The 19,780-nt window shown below is 44.1% G+C and overlaps 1 protein-coding gene across 2 annotated transcripts in view; it reads right to left on the bottom strand.

The window, feature by feature from the left end:
* LOC138918325 (leucine carboxyl methyltransferase 1-like) overlaps positions 1–15,197 on the bottom strand; it is a 28,426-nt gene extending 13,229 nt beyond the window's left edge. Inside the window, exon 1 of one of the 2 annotated variants that reach the window (XM_070239383.1) lies at positions 14,801–15,197. In XM_070239383.1, coding sequence (XP_070095484.1) covers positions 14,801–14,910 — 110 coding nt within the window. In that variant the 5' untranslated portion in view covers positions 14,911–15,197. The remainder of the gene's footprint in view (positions 1–14,800) is intronic. The other variant, XM_070239384.1, reaches the window with a different exon arrangement.
* Between the last annotated feature and the right edge of the window lie 4,583 nt (positions 15,198–19,780).

Here is a 19,780-nt window from a genome sequence, read left to right on the forward strand (position 1 = left end):
TGGTCAATTTGCCTCCCTCTAAGCGCTCCTTCCTGGACTTATTATTGCCTCTTGGATAACAAGGAGCGGTTTCTATTCCTCTCAGTTCTGTATTATCAGTCAATTAAATACTATTGATTCAGTCAAGCAACATTTATTGAGTGTCTGCTAAGTGCGAGGCATTGGGGATACAGTGGTGACAAGACAGAGAAGGGACAGAGACAAACATAAATAAGAGATTATAACAAATGAAGGATTCAACAGTATGGAGGATAGAGGGACCTACTTTAGAGAAGGTGAAAGGGAAGGCCTCTCTGAAGAGGGGATGCTGAGTTGAGTCCTAGGGAATTGGACAAAGTCAGCTGTGCAAAAGGCATTCCAGACGGGAGGAACAGCAGATAGAAACGCTGCGGGGTGGGAATGGACTGGGAGCGTTCTAGTATCAGAAAGTAGGCATGGGGGCTGGAGAACAGTAGAAAACAGGAGAAACCAGAGAGGACTCTAGAGAGAGAAGCCAGCTGAGGTCACAGAGGGCCTGGCAGGAGCCTGGGACTGATCTCAACAGCACACTGGACGTGGTCAGTGATGCGCAGCACAAAAGGTGGGGAGATGCAACAGGACGGAACACAAGTACATCTGATCCTAGTTCCCACAATTCCTGCTTCCTGGTGTTTCTAACACGTGTTTCTTTCTGATCTTCAAATCAAGATGACTGACAGTGGTTCCCCTGTCTCGAGGAAAAAGGACCTCACTGATTTGCCTATGAGATTGGCCAAGATAAAAAGCTTTACAACACACTGTGGGAAAGAGTAAGGAAGAGAGTGCTGCTGGGCACTGCTCATGGGAGTTCTGAGGTGAATGAGCATGTTTCAGGACTTACAGGCCATCAAGTGGCGATTAGCTGAGCAAATCACAGTGCATCCACGCAATGAAATACTAACCAATCTTGAAAACATAAACTAAAAGAACTGGACATGGCAAGATGGTCAAGATACGCTTTTCAGAGAAAAAGGTAAGACCAAAAATACATGTAGCGTATGTGCCACAAATAGGTGTGTTACCGTGCCAGGCTCACTTTTGCCTGCCACCTGGAAAGCCAAATACAGAGATGACGAGATTGCAGCAGAGAGAGAGTTTAATCACAAGACAGCCACGTGAGGAAGCGAGAGCATGAGTCTCAAATCCACTTCCCCGAAAATAGGAACTCAAGGATATTTATGGGATAGGGGGGCAAGGTGGTCTGAAATGTGGAGATAAGTGACTGGAGGCGAGGAGAGGTGAAGTAATTGATGATGTGTGCATGCATAGTCAGACTTCATGCCTCTTTAGAGGACACATGCTCACAAAATGGCAGTGTGAACATGATGTGAGGATGGGGTTTTTAGCCTCCTGACATCAAAAGGTCACCTATCAGATATCTGCGTGGGTCCAGCTGATGAGTTGGTGGTCTCAACTGGCCTGGAGTGGACAAAGGGGTTCTAATTCCTGAAAAACAGTTTAAACACCCATTACCATGGTGACCCAGGCTCCAGGGAGATGTTATCTATAGGAACCTAGAGGGAGTCAGATAGCATACTGCCTAAACAGCACAGTTAACAATGGGTAGGATAAACTGCTAAAAGCTATAATCAGTAATTGCAAAAAGGAAAAAGAATATTAGTTCCTAGCTACTTAATCATCAATGGCTAACTGGTTGCCAGTTTCGTATGTGTATGTCTGTAAATACAGAAGTAGTGGAGGACTAATTGGTATCAAAATGTTAATGATTATCTCTGAGATTTCTGGGTTTTTTTAAATGTATCTATGTTTTTAAAATTTGTACACTAACAACCACATGCCATATCTCATTATATCTAAGATGCAATCAATTGTAAGACTGAAAAAAGAAAGAAAATACACTGCCGATTAGTTTTTCTTATCGCTTAGAATTTTAATTTTGTGGTTATTGAAAAAGCTCTTTTAGACTTCTTTAAACAGATTACCATCATCTCTCTCTCGTACACACACAAAAAGAAAAAGATGAGGGAAATAAGTTGATTAAGTTTTCACTTTCAGGATATCTGTGAGTTTCCACACAATAGCGACCTTCATACCATCGAGGGTGTTGGTGACGCCGCATTTCTTAAAAGACCATCATCATCTTTCTCTGAGATTTTCTTCCAAGCTGCTGCCCTTCACTCTGTAAGTTTTGATACCTTTTCTTGATCCCATCAGAAGGTATCAATGGATGGTTTTCAAACAGCAATCAGGATCTGTGCTCCTTCTTCAAATGGCCTTTAAATGGTATGGGGACAAAAGCATCCAGGGGCTGTGGTTGCAGAGGTCCAGCCCTGCCACCAGGAATAACGACCATGTCCACTTGCACAGGTAATGACAAATCTAACACAACCTGACAGTGACTGCAGGACACATCAAGAATAAATCACATCTGATTTCAAAAAAGTTAAAAGGCAAGAACACATGTGTCACAGAATCAATCAAACACAGCATTGCTTCACAAGAAGAAAACAGTAACAAACATAAAAGGCAAATATTAAACTAGGAAAAATATCTGTGACACACCACAAAGTATTAACATCCTTTCAGTATAAAGGACTAGTAAATTAGTAAGAAAAAAGCCCTAATATCCAAGAAGGAAAAAAAGGACAAAAGACAAAAAAAAGAACAATTCACAAAAGAAATCCAACTGATCAATGAACACACATATCAGCTCTATCAATAATTTTTTAAAAAGCACAATGAAAGCAAAAGCAGAGAGCAGTACTTCTCCTATCAAATTGGCAACAGAACTATTTTTTAACAGAAGCTGGCGCTGGAGAGGGCTGAGGAGGATGGCACTCAACACCGCCGCCAGAACAATCAACTGGCACAGGCACGTCCAAGGCACCGTGGCAACAGGTACAGAAAGCCAGAAAAGCATGTGTACCCAATGACAGAACAACCCCACTTCTGGGATCTTATCCTAAGGAAACAAGAATGGACACAAAGATTTTTGTACAAGAATACTGAACCTGGAATTATCGCATCAGGCGAACAAAGCAGAATACAAAATTACATATACAGGATGTTCCCAATTTTGCTAGAATGAACATATACATATACATAAAGACTGTCCAAAGTAGATACCAAAAATCTAATACTACTTATCTCCATACCACGATCCTGTGCATCTTGTTTGCTGTCCATTCCCATTAGTCCTCTGTTCCCAAAACCCAGAGAACATCCCTTCTACTTGTATGTCCTAATTTCATGTTTGAAACCCAGATGCAAAGAATCAAATATCTCAGATTTAGACAGACCTCAAAGATTTTCTCAATTTCATTCAATCCACTACTACTCTAAAAATTTTCATGACATTCACATACCGCATGTTCAATTTAATATGTCTTGAAATCAACTACCTTTTTTTTAATACTCAGAAGAAGATATCTGGTAGCATATCAGACCTAACGCATTCTGTAATAAATACCTAGTTATTTAAATTTAAAATACCAGTCTGTGTACCGCCTAAAACTATCTCACATTCCTCCCGTGGGAAACACTGACCTGGCCCAACCTCTATCTATTCATCCAAGAAAGATTTACTGACTCTGTCCCATCTGCGTGGGTGTCAACTGCCACAATGGGAATTTCATGGCAAAGGTGTGAAAAAGCCTCCCATAGGCATCCCTTCATCAGAGGGTTCAGGGCACGAGAAGGTGCCCTCTCTGCTCGCTGGCTGATGAGGATCAAGGCTGGGTTGGTTCATTTTACTTCTAATCAACACTCATGAGTGCTCACTAGGCGCCAAGCATTATTCTAAACGCTTAACACATAGGAACACATAACCCTCCTAACAAGCCTACAAGGAAGGCACTGCTTTACAGACAGATGTTAAGGTAGTTTCCTCAAGATGTGCAACCTTGCAGAGAACTTCATTCTGCTGCTTTTCAAACCTACTTACCCACCTGATCTAGACCCCTCTTCCAACACTTCAGTTGTTTACGTCATGTGTATCTGTTTGTGAGTGTGCTTGTGTACCTGTTTGTATATACATACACATGTACAATAAAACACATACACGTATATACACGTGTGCATGTATACATCATCAAAAATGCGCAGTTTTGGAAAGACAGTTCACAAAAGAAGATACAGGAATGGCCAACAGGCACATAGAAAGATGTTTAACATCGTTAGTTGCCAGGGAAATGCAATTTAAAACCATAATGAAATGCTATTTCACACACACTGACAATACCGAATGTTAACAAGGATATGAAGCAATGGCAGTTTTGATATATTGCTGGTGTAAACTGATAAACCACTTTGGAAATTAGTCTGGCAATTAAAATACATACCCACCTTCTGACTAAGCAATTCCACTCCTAGACATTTATCCAAGAGAAATGAAAGACATATAAAATGTCCATTGCAGGCTATTCACAATGGCCAAAAACTGGATACAACTCATCCATAATCAGGTGAATGGATGAACTAATCAGAGTATATTCACACAACATAAAAAGGAGCAAACTACTTTACACTGACAAAGGTTCTCTCCCTGACCAAACTCTAGCCAGGCTCCCCTGAGCCCTCTTCTCGACAGGCCTCAAACTTGGTTTATTCTATAAAGACTTGAACAAACACTAAGATAGCTTCTAACAGCTCAAAGCCACACCCCTAGGATGACGCTAGTCCCCCTTGAAGTGCCCGCCTAAGAAAACTCAACGCTGGCAAAAGCATTTACTGTTTGTTCCAACCAACACTTAAAGATAGGGCCCCAGTCTTCCAGTTAGCAATTTCAGATGATTTCACATGGACCGATCCCTCTTTCCCACTTTGTGTAATTTTTCTCTTCTCTGACTCTACTCATTATTCTCCTTACTCCCTCATTCTCCCTTTAAAATGCCCTCTGGACAAATCAAAGTTGGGTTTAGTTCACACTGGAGTCTTTTCTTTATTGCAGTAGTTATTAGTGATTAAAATCTGTCCTTACCACTTTAACTACTATCTGGCTTTGCTGATCTTTGACAGTGCACACAACATGGACGAATCTCAAAGAACACGTTGAGTGAAAGAAGACACAGAAAGAATACATATCATATGATTCCACTGACATGACATTCAAGAATAGGCGAATCTAATCAATCGTGGCTGAAATCAGAAAAGGACTGTTAAGTGGAGGTTAGAAGACTAACCAGAAAGAGATACAGGGGAAATTTCTGGAGTTTCAGAAATATTTTATATCTTGTTTCTGGTGGTGGTAACAGATATATACAGTTGTCAGCACTCATCAAACTGAACACTGACAACTTGAGCTTTTTATTATATACATTATCTTCCTCTCTCCCCCTCCCCCCACCTCCCTCTTCTTCCCCGCCCCCCACCTCCCACCCCCCAATTTCTCTTAAGAATACCTGGGGAAATTTGGGGGGAAAAAAGATAAGATGAGAAATGTAGTTGACCCTCCAAGTTCCCTTTTCAATATCCACTCACCCCTTTCTCCTTACGAAGAGGGACCCAATTTTGTTTGAGGTGTCAATCTACCCAAGTAGAAATTCTCACCTCCCCACGCATTCCTGCAGCCAGGGGTGGGGCCACATGTCCTAGTTCTGGCTAAGGAGAAGTACATAGAAGCCTACAGGATAGGGTTTCCCGTAAAGCTATTGCTTTCCTGATGAAAAGGGACAGACTCAGACACATGTCTTTTGTTAGTACCCCTTCCTTTTCTTTCTTCCTGGAGCACAGCTGCTCAAACAGACTAAAAAATTCTGATATTCCCTGGTACAAACCTATTCTTACCCTGTGAAACAAGCTATGGGAGCTCTGAATCAATTCACAGCTAAGTAACTTTGTGAGTCAAAGTTTTCAGGCATCAAAATGAAAAAAAAGCAATTTCAACTGGAACTCAAGAATGACAAATGTATTGCTGTGTTAAAATATATATAAGAATTTAGTATATAATCCAAGTGATGTTTCAAATCAATGGGAAAATAGAGACCATTCAATAGATGGTGTAGGGACAACTGGCTAATAATTTGAGATAAAATTAAGTTAGACTGCTACTTTATAATATATAAAATAATAAAGATAGATGAATGATCTAAGCATAAAAGTCAAAAACATAAAAGTGCTACAAGAAAATGTTAGAATGATTGAGAATATGGTCTTTCAAAGCATTACCTGAAATCCACAAGCCATAAAGTTAAGTTGTCAGATTCTGCACCGTAAAGATTCACAATTTCTGTATTATGAAATGTACAATACAAGCTAAACTGAAAGACAAGCATGAGTTTGAGAGAAAATACTGCAACAAATACAGAGGCAACAGATTACTATCCCTGACATAAAAAGTTCTTACAAATCAATAATAAAAACACAAATAACCAAACAAGTAAAAGACAACAGCCCACTAGGAAAATGATATGGAGAGAGGGCTCACATAGAAAATATCAATCATAGTGAGCAGATTAAAAATTCTGCCTCACTAGTGATTATAGTAATACAAATTAAAAAGAAGTATTATTTTCCAGCTGCCAGTTGATAAACAATTTAAGAAACTAAGAATATTCGGTGATTAGCATCTTATTCACTACAGATGGGAATGAAAACTAACATAACCTCTTTCAAGAACCATTTTACAGAAACTTCTCCCCTGAAATCCATCTCATAGGAAAACTCAAGCCACGTGCAAAAATCCAACAGAAGAGCAGTCAAGTAAATTACAACCACACTGCGAATACTGTGCAGCCATTAAAAAGAATGAAGTGGATCTGTGTGAAACTACATACAATAGGTTCATATTATGCTACTGAGGGGAAAAAGTATTCACTTTTGTAATTAATTAAAAAAAGTTTTTAAGAGAAAAAAATGATGTGATGCTAATATTCTAGATCTAAGATCATTATCTTTCACAGATATTTTCCAAAATTTAATTCCTCTTTTTAAAAAATGGGAAAAAATCCACAATTTATTTGACTTTCTTGATGGGCAACTTTGGCAGCTAATTTATCCTCAATAGAATGTTCTAGTTCTAAAGTGACATATCATCTCCAGGGAGGAAAGCAGCAGCCACTGTCGTCAAAATATTTCTGATGAAAATTTCAGCCCTGCTCTCTGGGGCACAGCTGTGAAGATATGATTAGTGTGCTGGAAAGGCCGAGGCCCCCAGGAAAAGTCCGCCTTTCCTGAGAGGTGACACTGTGGCCTGCCTGCATGTCAAGAGGGGCATTTTTCGATTCCATTGGAAAATCAAATTAAACTCTGTAATATTCACAATGGAATTTCAGATTTACAGCCCCTGGACTGGTTTCTAAAACATACAGATAACTGAAAACCAGTAAAACAGAAAACCAGAATTTTAAGACCTCATCAGGAAAGGTAATCTTGACCATCTACACTGAGTTCCTCTTCACTTCAGCCATCTGACAAATTATTATGCGTCTACAATGCACACGGCATTAAGGCAGACATGGTCCTTGCTCTGTACCACATTTACTCTAGTCAGAGAGAAAAACATGAAACACTATGTCTGAATTACAACTGGGCTGATGACCACAAAGGCGATGCAGAGAGTGTCATGAGGACATATAACAAGGGCAAGATCTTGACTGCGGGCATCAGAGAGGCCTCCTTGAGGGTTCCTCATCTGAGAGAAACCAAAAACCTTGCAGTCATCATTGACACTTGAGTCTCCCTCGACATCCAGTCTGTCAACGCATTCCATCAGCTCAATCTACCTTCAAAGTGGACCCAGAATCTGACCGACTCTCAGCACTTGCTCCACTACCATCCTGATCCAAGCCACGAGCATCTCTGACTTGGGATATTCCAGTACCACTAACTCATCTCCCTGTTCTATCCTTGTCCTCTACGGTCTGTTCTCCACAGAGAAGCTGAAGCGATCCTGTGGAAATTCAAGTCACGTCACCTTCTTCAGTTCAAAATCCTCCAGTGGCTTCCATCTCAGAGCACAAGTTAGGGCCTTACAAGAGCCTGCAGCATCTGTCCCCACGGCCTCCCAGATTCCATCTGCTACTCTTCTCCGTCTCACTCATGCTGGCCTGTGGCTCCTAGAACAGGGGAGGCCAGCTCCTGCCTCAGGGCCTCTCTGCTCTCTGTTCTGTCTACCTGGACACTGTTTCCCCAGATATCCACAGGGCTCACTCCTCACCCCCCACAAGTCTTTCCCCAGCATTGGCCTTGTCAGCAGGGCCTTCCCTGGCCATCCCATCTCCAGTGACAACTCCTTCCAACACTCCCACTACATCTACCTCCACCTGACATGCCAGGTATTTTGGCTTCCTTTCTGTTTGCCTCCTGGAAAAAAAAATGCACCATAAGAGCTCCAGTTTTGTTCACTACTGTAACTGCACTAGAACAGTGTCTCCAGAAACTGAGCAGGCACTCAATAAAGAGTGTTGAATGGATGCCTCCATCTGAGAGATGATGTAGAACTACTGAGACAGGAAGGCTGGGAGAAAGCCTTGTGGGCAGAGGGAGCAGCGTGCTGAAAGGCCCCACAGAAGGCAGGAACAGGGCATATCTGAAGAACAAAGGAGACCCCAAAGGGAAGCACGGAGTGATGTGAAGTGAGGCTGGAGAAGTACGACGGAGCAGGCAGGGCTGTGGAGAACACGTAGGAATCCTTGGTCTTTTTCCCACAGCCACAAGAAGTCATTAAATGAGGGATTACATATGCCCTTTACAAACCTCTGGCTTCAGTGGGAGATATGGATTTGGGGGAGGGAAGAGTGACTTAGGGTCCTCAGTTAGCGGACTAGTGCCATAGCTCAGACCACAGGTGACCTCAGCTTGCAGTGAGATAGAAGCAGCAGAGGTGGAGAAAAAGAGTTGGTTCCAGAAATGTTCAGCACACATAATCAACAGGTCTGGGGGACTGATCGCATCGGGGTAAGTGAAAGGGCAGTTCCAAGCTGACTCCTACCTTTTGCACTTGGGAACTGAATGAACAGCCCATTCACTGGGTTTGGGGAGGTGACGAGGAGGAGAGCACATGAAGATGATCTTGAAGACAGTTTTGGAAATAATGAGTTTGAGATCATTCTGAGACCTCCAAATGGAGTTTTCCAGTCAGCGGTGGGTATCCAGGGCATGATCAGATCATGAAGGGTGTAGTGTCATGCAACGTCGTGTAGGTTTTTACCTTCTGGTTGATGGGACATCCAAAGGTTTTAAGTGACAAAGTGATAGGACAAGATTTGTGATTCCCCAAAATCACCCTGGCCACAGCATAAACACTGGGTTGGAGGAGGGGGTTAGACCAAAGCAGGTCCGACAACAAGGACGTGGTGCAATAGACCGGGTGAACGAGCAGACGTGAGCAAGGGCTACGGGAGTGGGGAAGGAAAAGAGCACAGACCTCCTCTTTGTCACCACCCCATCTCCTGCACGGCTGCTGGGGATTTTTCTACAACACACACCAGATCATGTCAGTTCTTCCACTTAAAACCCCTCAGGACCTTCTATTCACCTTGGGACTTCTACATTTCATTCTCTGACAACCTCTCTGGAGTTCTCTGGCCACCCACACCCCTACTGAAAGTCCACTTCTCCTAATACTCTGCATAATCTGCAGATAATCCTCTGCAAATAATCCTCTGCATCAATCTGCATTGCTGTTTAGGTCATGTTGTTTTCTCCTGCCTGACAAACACCTATCTTTTTAAGACTCACTTCCTCCACTGTGAAAAGAAGAAAAGCAGTGCTGACATCCAGGAGCTAGCCCGGTACCATTGATGAGGATTATTTTAGGCTGGTTACTTTTAAAAACTGCAGATGAGGAAGCTCTGAGGAGTGGAATTTGCTTGCCCTTTGATGAGAGACATTTGTATTTGTGAAGGAAGTCTCCATCTGTGGGGAGTGTCTCCCTCTCTGCACCAGGAGGAAGGGAGATGACCCTATCTCTGGAAACTTTTAATGGGGAGGCAAGGACTTAAGTCTTGTTTATTGCACTTGTCTGGTAACCTCATGGTTACCCACCACCACCAACATCCTCCTTTGTCTTTAGCTGAAGATAATATTTAAGGTGGTGGCTTCTGCCATTTACTTAATCCTGTTTGATTCTTATCTAAAAGTTATAAGACCACCCAATAACCAGACCCCACCAGCACTGATACCACTTTAACAACTTTTTTTTTACATATTCTTTCCTTTCTCTTGTAAAGAGATAACTCACATACCTATGGCTTAAATTTAGCCCTACTCTCAACCCATGTGTGCAGCAGCAGCAGCAGCTCTGACTGCCCATGGGTCCTGTCCCCATGCAGCAGCTCTTGACTGCCCATGGGTCCTGTCCCCATGTTATTCCACACTATTATCTAAATAAAAGAGCACTACTGCCAGACCTTGAGAGTCCAAGAAATCTTTCTTTTGACTCTTCGGCTTGCTGACCCCACTTCACCATGAGCCAGGCTTTCCTGTTGTTAGAAGCTGGCCTCGTGCTCACACAAACCATGCTGTTTACCTATTGGACATAAACTTCTCACAGACACCAGCACAAGGTCACGCTGCAACAGCGATGATGTGAGACAAAACAAGACCACTTCATCATTTTGCCTAAACAGACAAATAGAAGGCCGTCATGCCATCCAGAAAATACCAAACATCCCTCTCTCCTGGCTGAAGTGAGCAACTGTGGCTTCTTTATGAATTATATCGTTTGTCTCACTCTAGTCACAATTCCTTCTAGAATTGATTGATTGAGCTACACGATCACAGAATCGTCCCTGCCTCCTGTCAGCACCCAGTCCAGAGCAAATCCCTGCTTCCTTGAACCCTCCCCAAACTATCCACCCAAAGCCCAAATCCTGTAAGTTCTTTCTAACGCCCTCATCCTGATAGGCCACAGAGTTCCCTATGATGTGAGGCCTCCCTCATTACAAAGAGTAATTAAACCCAACTGGTTTACCTACTGATGTGTTTCTGGTGGTCTTTGCTGGAGGACATGGCAACTCTAACAGTAGGATAGGTTGGTTAAGTTTCTTGTAGGAAGTGAATGGAGTTCCAATCTGAAGGCTTCTATTTTCTATGTTAAGCATGCTCAAAACATCACCCATATTATCTTGAGAATGAAGGGTTGGGGGGAGTAAATCAGAAGTTTGTGGAAAACGTCTGCATTAAATATTCTGGAGCATGGGAGAGTGACTTGACAAGAGAATCATACTAGAATGGTCAGGCTCTGTGAGGGCACAGGTGAGGTGGGGTGACATGAATTCGAAATAGTACCCAGCTGCCCTGCTCTGTGAGTCCTATCACCAGTACTCAAGACAAAAATGGGTAGTTTGGTTTTGGGCTTACTGGGACTGAAGGGCAAGGGAGTTGAGGCATTGCCAAGAGAATTCCGGAACGATACATTATGAACCCCGAGCTCAACTGAGAGGTAAGAGCCTAGAGGAAGCGTCTAAAGGATAAAAAATACCATGGAGGTCCTATGGAAAAAGATGCTGAGGGCCTCAGAACAGAAATCCAGGCTATCATGGTGGGAATGGCGACAGGTGGATGAGAAGAGGTCAGCACTGCAGATGAGGCTTTGAAGAAAATGAGTGCCCTGGGTGTACACTGGGTCCTCCACATGCACACTGATGTGAACTAGGATAATGGCAAGAATTGAGGCAGAGAGGAAGGCTGTGGGCCAGGCACCCAAATCTTCAATGAAATAGGGGAGTAATCAGGCAGAAAAGAGTAATGAGGAGGAAGAGAGGGTACTCCAGCTGAGGACCATGGATCTCAAAGAAATGGGGCAGGGGACAAAGAGCAGAGAAGACACAAATCTCCAACCTGCTAATCCTGAGATCTGCAGTGTATGAGAAAACAGAAGCACCACTTGACAGGGCCTCAAGAAAAGGATATTCCTAGGGAAGGGCCAGGGTCAAGGCAAAGAGAGGGAGGGAAGGACTAAGGAGAGGCTGAGGAAATAGAGGTGGCTGGTGATTATGGAGTGGTAATTTCAGAGGACACTGGGAGGGTTTGGGGGGATCATGGGTAAACAAAAGATTAGAGAACTGACTAGGGGCACAGCACGACAGGGAAGATAAGGAGAGAGAATGGGGAGTGGGGAGAGTTAGCTATCATGGTAAGTGCTTGACAGATATCTGCTGAAACAAATGGAATTATTAGGTATAAACCTAGTATATCCAATCTGACGAGTCCTAACTATCAGATTGTAGGAGTGATAGCACGAGGCCATCATGACAACAATGATGGTGATGGTCTGATGACACCTACTGTGTGCCGAGCACTCCACATTTAATCCTCACAACAACCCATGAGACAGATGACCTCATTAGGATCCCCAGACGGGCTCTGTTCCAAAGGAGGGAGCAAGCAAAAACAGAAGTAACGGAAGTGTAGGAGCCTCGAGAGACTGACAGGCTTTTTTAAAGTTACTTTAGGGATTTTTATGGCTTAACTCATGGTGGCAGACACCAGCCTGACCCACAGCTACAACCTATTCAGTAACTTCAACCAAATACTATTCAGACTGGAGGAAAATCAAAACTAATATAATAATAACTTATGGAAGCCTTGACTTTGTGCCAGATCCTGCGCTACCTGCTTTGCATCGATTATCTCACTTAACCCTCACATCCAAAAGGTAGGTTACCACTATCATCCCCACTTTAAAGGTGAGGAGACTGAGGCAGAAAGTGGGTAACTTGCCCATGATTCACACAAGGAATCCTTATTTAATAACATGACTTTTTCACAAGATTTAAAGTTTTAATACATTACAGTAAAAATGCAGATCACAGTATCACAGAACCTGAAAGACACTGAATCTTGCAAAAGATCTTAAAACATTATATTATAGATTCTCACAATTTCTTTGCATGTTTTTTCAGATGAGGGAAAACCCCATGCAAAAAACCTTTGATGAAATGCCTCCGGATGACGAACGTGTGTGGTCTTTTCAGTTAGGACCTATCCCAGAAGATTCTGAGTCAGTGGGTCCAGCGCAGGCCCTGAGCATCTGTGCTCTTTTAAAAAGCCCCACAGACAACAGTGATGTGCAGTGTGAGTTGGGAACTACTGCCTTAGATTCCCCGCAGTTCCAAACCCAAACTTCCCCTACATGTTTAGACATCTGCAGACACAGAGGGCATTGGAAACTGAGGCAGAGAAGAGCTGAAATTATAAAAACCATCCAACAGAGAGTCAAGGAAAAACATACTCTAGTTAAACTATTTCTCTGTACATTTCTTTGTGTCTGAACTATTTTATAGCTAGTTTACTTTTAAATAAGTTTGCAAAAAATGTTACCAACAGATATTAAATAAACCAATAAAACCAATCAATATCAAATAAGCCTAACCCTAATGTGCTACTGAAAACTATTTTATTTCCCTTTGATAATTCTGACGGCACTTCAGATTTTCTTTGCAAATAGCAGTAGATACGAGAGATACTATTTCCAATTCAACAGTGCTACAGATGTGATCAGTAGCAACTGCGCTGGAGAAGAAATAAAGTTGGGTATAATCCATTTAAGTCCACACATTTCACCACTAACGGTCTCCAAGCCTTTAACACCTATGTACGTATTTATCCATTCATTTAATCAACCACTACTAACAACTACTAAATGCCAGACACTGCTCTAAGTACTTTACTAATAACGAAATATCATTCAATCTTTACACTCACCTATGAAGTACCGATTATGATCACCCCATTTTACAGATCAGGGAAGCGAGACACAGAACGGTTTAGTAACTCGCCCAAGTTCACACAGCTCCTAAGTGGCAGAGCTAGGGTCCGTCTGACACAGTCTGGCTCCAGAGTCATGTTCTGAAGCACTTTGCTTAGTCTCCAAGAACGTACAAAAAGTGCCAGCCTTTGTTTTCCCCACCCTATAGTCCCTATGCGGGCCCAGCTTCCAGGGCATTCTTTCAGTTCCTCTCCTTTCTTGCTCTCTCTGAATGCTCTCCTGCACTATTTATTTATTTTAGTTCTAACCTTAAACATCATCGTCTAAAATACGACCTCTAATGGTAAATGCTGTATTTCCCAGCACTCAACACAAAATTGTAATTATCTACTTCATGTACTTATTTGCTCCCTGTCTATCCTTTCCAACCAGGCTGTGAGGTCCACTACGTCATACACCACGTCAGTCTTGCTCATCATGTGTCCTGATCACTGAATACCCACCAACCAACCAGTAGAAAGGAAGGGCCTGGCACAGAGTGAACTCTCAATAATTTCTGTGGAAGGAAGGAATGGAGGGAGTACCCTTGAGCCTCATGCTTTCTTTTTCATGCTTTCAAGTGCAGGATACATACCTGTGCTCACAATGCTCCCCACACAGCCCCCTAACAGGTAGGCTCTTGTGCACACACTCAAGGGCTCTGGAAAGCTTTGGGCTCTGCACACAAATATTATGTGGTCTAGACAGGCCATTTTCCCCTGAACTGACCTGAGCTTCAGGTGCACAATGGGGATGATGACAACCCCAGTGGAATGTATCCTCTAAAAGAGGGAGACCTGCACTCCTCAGAACCCATCGAAACCAACGCTATTATTATCTACTTCACCTCTGTCTTTCCAGCAAGACTTGGTTCCAAGAAGCCAAGACCACGGGTGCCGCTTCAGCGTCCCACTCCCGGGCACCGCATCCCCAGGCTGGCCCCGTGCCCGGCACACACCGCCCGTTCCATGAACGTGTGACGCGCACGAAGAGACCCCCCTCGCTCCCCGCGCCGCACAGCTGTCTCGCGACCTGACGGGCACCTCTTGGCGCACAAGCCTGTTCCTCAGATACAGGCTCGCCTCCCACCAGCCCCCAGCCCCACGCCCCCAGGCCCCAGCCCCCAGGCACCTCTTGCAAATAGAAGCATCTTCGCAGGTGCTGCGCACTCCCTCGTCGTCTGCGTCGGGCGAGGAGGAAGGGCCGGAGCTGAAGGAGGGCCTCCTCAGGCTAGTGGCCATGGGCGTGGAGGGCCCGGGCTGCTGTGCCCACCGGGGACACGGAGCGGCGTCCACGGACGCCGGGGGAACCAACGAGTCCGGGAGAAAGCAGGGGTGAGCGGCCGGACTCCACCCGGCTCGGCTAGGCTGGCGCGGCTCAGAGACGCCTCCCACCACGACGGCCCCGCAGCTGTCCCCTCGTCGGCGCTGCCGCCGCCGCCTAGACGCTCACCGGACCATTTCCCCGCCCCGCTCCGTCCGCAGGCGAGCTCATTGGAGAACTCTTTCGGCCCCGCCCACGTAACCCGGAAGTTCACCCGGAAGGAACGTAAACTTAAATGGACGCAAGATCACCGAAGTGCTTTCAGGGAATTGTAGTCTTAGGTGCGTAGGCAGGCCGCCGGGTTTCTTGTTGCTGGTACGAAATTTTATAACTGCAATTAACTCAGGGCGGAAGAGCTGGCAGGATACTCGGGACTAGGGCGAAGGGCAGAGAATCCAGCCTGGGGAAACAAATGTCAGCATTACAGTCAGTCGGGACTCAATCTCATTCAATAATGTAACAAATATTTATGGAGCGCCCAGTCTGCGCCAGGTACTGTGCAACGTGCTTCCCACGCGTAATCGCCTTTTTTGTGAAGGAAGGAATGTGTGGAAAAGTAATACAATGGAAAACTATGTAGCGCCGAAAATAAACCAGAGCTCCCAGTTACAAGCATCAATGGCTGAATTTCAGCAACATACTATTCAGTGAAAGAAGGAAATATAACGTTTTTGTAAAGTTCAAACCAAGCAAAACTAATATTGTTTAGAGAAATGCACATATGTGGTAAAATACTATACAGGAAGGTAAAGTAATGAAGGGAAAAACAGGAATCAGGATATTTGTGACCTTTAGTAAGAGAGGATGGTAGGACACTGGAAGACAAAGATGGGAATGGGGAAGGAGTACAGAGACGACTCAACGACTTCTCTAGTTGGGGTGCGTTCACATGTTTGTTTCATTATTATGCATATTCAAGATGTTCACAACATATATTTTATGCTGTGTTTATTATGAAACATTTTATAAGTAAATAAAAAAGATGTATGCGTGTATATTTCATTTCACTATCTGTTGGGTACCAGGGAATAGATATACTCAAACTTTAACAACCTTGGATCACACACACACACACACACACAAGCAAAACAAACAAACAACAACAGCAAAACCCAATACACATATCTTGGGTCAAGATCAGATATTAAAAGCTATTCAATGGAGAAACAAGAGCTCACTGATACCCAAAGTAGAAATGACAGTGGGGAAGGCAGAGGTTAGGGAGTTTAGCCAGGGGGAGTCGTGATAAGATGAAATCCACCACTCTCCTTGACTCATTCTCAGCCTAGAGGGTATTGCAAACCACTGAACAATCACAGTCTTCCAGCTTGACAGTGTACACAGTCCATGGGTATTAGTGGGTAGTAAGTGTCACAACACGTAGTAGAAGGTGTGGATCCCATAGCTCTGGATGGTGAGGCTGAGGGTGACTGGAAGAAAGTGGAGGCAGATGCATTGATATACCTCTATTGATTGATGAGCAAAGAATGCTTGTGTTCTTTGCCAAGACTTTGAGTCAGAAAAACCGGTGATTCAGAGATTTTGGTCAGTTTTTCGGTGAGGGGCCACCCCAAAGCCTTCCTGCAGACAGGGCCAGCTCATTCCATTTAAGCTCCTGATCAAGGGGCTGGAACTTTACAACTTAGCAGAGGCATCTGGAAGTGGCAAGCTTAGCCATCTCGGGCTGCATGATGTCTGCAAATATGTGACTGCTCTGGGGTAGCCGAGAACAGTGTCCCAGCCTGAGAAAGTTCAGTGCCACCTAATTTGCATCCTCTGACAAAGTCAAAAAAAGAGTGACTGGAGTTTACAATCCACATGAACATTAATATTTGGAGAGAAAATCTGTGTATTAACCATGGAACTTCTCCCGGAGAGGCTAGAGAGGACATTTGTTGCATTGCCTGTCCAGGATTTCATGCTTCTATTACAAGAGCTAGAGTTTATTCTGAAGAACTAAACTCTCCTTTCGGTCTACCTGGATCAGGTGAGGCTCCATGCCTGGCACTGAGGGCAGACCTTACCAAGGCCTGTCAAGCACATACAAAGCACCCCAGATATACTTCCAGGGTATGTATGTGCTTTTGTGTGTGCAGAGCTTCACCAGGTTGGTCCAATCAGAATGAATCCCAGGAATTGAATGAAAGTTACAAAGTCTGGAAGTGCTCTCTTTCCTGCCAGACTTGAACCTGGGAGGAGGTAAATTTGAACCTACTGAGAGTCCTCTTGCCACCTTATATAGCCTGAGAATGATGCTAATGGGAAGGCTAATGGAGTCTGAGGCAGTGTATGCGTAGCTAGGGGTGACCTGAGTTTAGAGTGTGTTAACTGATGGGAAAATTACCAGAGCCTATGGAGCTCGTCTGTCAGAAACAGGAGAATTCAGAAAGATGAAATAAACTGTCACCTGGCAATTGCAACTTTACTCCTGGGCTGGGCACAGATTATCCCTCCCTTCCCATCATCACATCCTAGCACCTCATTCAAATCATTATCTTCCTTCTTTGTGGTTCCATCTTTGGCCTGATTTCCCCAACAAGCCTTAAACAGCTGTAGTCTGTTAGAAAGGTTATCTTTCTTCCATTGAGTTACTATTGCAACTTTGTCAAAAATCAGTCAGGCGTATTTGTTGGGACTATTTCTGGGTTCTCTGTTCTGTTTCATTCATCTATGTGTCTATCCCTCTGCAAATACTACACAGTCTTGGTTACTGTAGCTGTATATAAGTTGTGAAACCAGGTAGACTGATGGCTCCCACTTAGTCTTCTTTTGCAAAACTGTTTTAGCTATTTTAGTTCCTTTGTCTTTCCATGTAAATTTTAGAATTATTTTGTCTATAGCTACAAAAAAATCTTACTGGTTTTTTTTATTGCGTTAGATCTCTATATCAATGTGGGGAGAATTGACATCTTTACTGCCTTTAGTCTTCCAATCATGAACATGATCTGTCTCTCCACTGATTTAGATCTTTGATTTCTTTTCCCAGTGTTGTGTAGTTTTCAGCATACAAGTCCTGGACATGTTTTGTTAGATTTACATCTAAGTATTTTTTTATTAGTGATCCTAAGTGTATTTTTAACTTTGCTGTCCACATATTCATTGCTCGTACACAGAAATACAACTGACTTTTGTGTGTTTATCTCCTTCCTATGACATTGGTGAACTCTATTGTTACTTCTAGGAAGAATTACTTTTTTAATAACTACTTGTGGTATAAGGCATGATATTAAGATGCAATATTATGAACTGTCTTGATATCCGGTAAATCTAGGGGACCTCAAATGGCCTAACTGCAATTCCCCACTCCTCTTCGCCCTCTTCTCCCACACGTAAGGTCCCCTGGCCAAACAACCCTTCTCATCACAGGGACCAGACACAGTGCCTGCTTGTTCCCGACCTCAGGCTTCAGTTCCCTATCATGGAATTATTCCAACAAGCCCATCACACCCTCCTGTGGGAACCAGGGCTCACCTCACCCTCTTGTTACCACAGAGTCCTGTTACTACCCAAACCTCTGCTTGTTCAGTCAGCCCCCAAGTGCGATCCCCATGTGGCCCTGCATGGTGTGTGTTGTCCTCCTCCCCAGGCTGTGAGTATACATGATAAACTAACAAACTCCTGCTCATCCTGTCTGTTTGTTGCCTAGTGTCCTGTGTTCTGTGTTCAGACATCCCCATGAGTCTTGGATGGGAATCTCTCTCTCACCAATGGAGTAAAGAGGAGGTGACTAAAACAGCATCATAAACAAGATGACCCAACCTCACCTGAGGACACCCAGACATCTTTCACTAACTATTCCTCTTCTAACTAACTGGGTCATTGGCAGGAGTTACCATCTCGGGTGTGAGGGCCGATTGCCGGCCAGCTTGAGCTTTAGCTTGTGTTCTGTTCTCTCAAGTGGATGCTGCCATCTCTTCCCACCCAAATGTCTCATTCTTGCCCACAAGGCAAAACATATTCTTAATTTACTGTATACTGGACTGAGGTGCCATCAGGTGTGGCCTGTGTCTGGCAGGCAGTCTCCCAGGCTCGCACCTGAGGCCAGTGACAACACAACCTCCTAACTGGTGGGTGCTTGAGTTCCACTTCCTGAATGTTGGGCTGGTGCTCCTTGGTCACTGTGTCTAGCCCGATTACCATCAGTGGCTGCTTGGGGCAGTCACAGAGACACTGTTTGGGAAAGTACACCCCCCATACAGTCCTGGGGATGACCCCCTCTTTAGCTCGAGAAAAGGAAGGAGGCCACAAGCCCAGGAAGATTTCAGAAGGACTCCTGGTTCCCTCCTGAGTCAGTGCTGTTCAGGCAAAGGCAGTGAGCTCACCCATCTCCTGTGCTGCTGCTCATCTTGCTGCTGTCAGGGGCTCTCCAGACCCATAAGGGTTTCGAGGTGCACATGTATGGCAGCTCATGGCCCAGGCACTGATGACAAAAGACAAAAGTGTGTGTAGGGGAGCACTTCATATTCAACTTCTCTCCCAATGCAAAACCCCTAACCAGCACACTTGGGCTTTGCTTAGTGTTGTTCCTGACCAGCATGCCAAAGGACTAATCTTGTCATCAAGAGGCTTGAGGTCCCCACCTTGGCCATAGACAAAATGACCTCCCGGATGTGGACTTCAGTACTGGGGAGATTGACTGGCATTCCCTGGAGGAAAAGGATACTCATCTATGAGGTCCAACACCTGGTTCTCTTTCTCCATAACCACTCAGAAGGTCTGCCCACATGTCATTGGATGGAGAAACACAAACACTGTGACTCTCCAGGCAAAAATGTCCTGAGAGAATAT

The sequence above is a fragment of the Equus caballus genome, chromosome 17, assembly GCF_041296265.1.
Source record: "Equus caballus isolate H_3958 breed thoroughbred chromosome 17, TB-T2T, whole genome shotgun sequence".
NCBI lineage: Eukaryota > Metazoa > Chordata > Mammalia > Perissodactyla > Equidae > Equus > Equus caballus.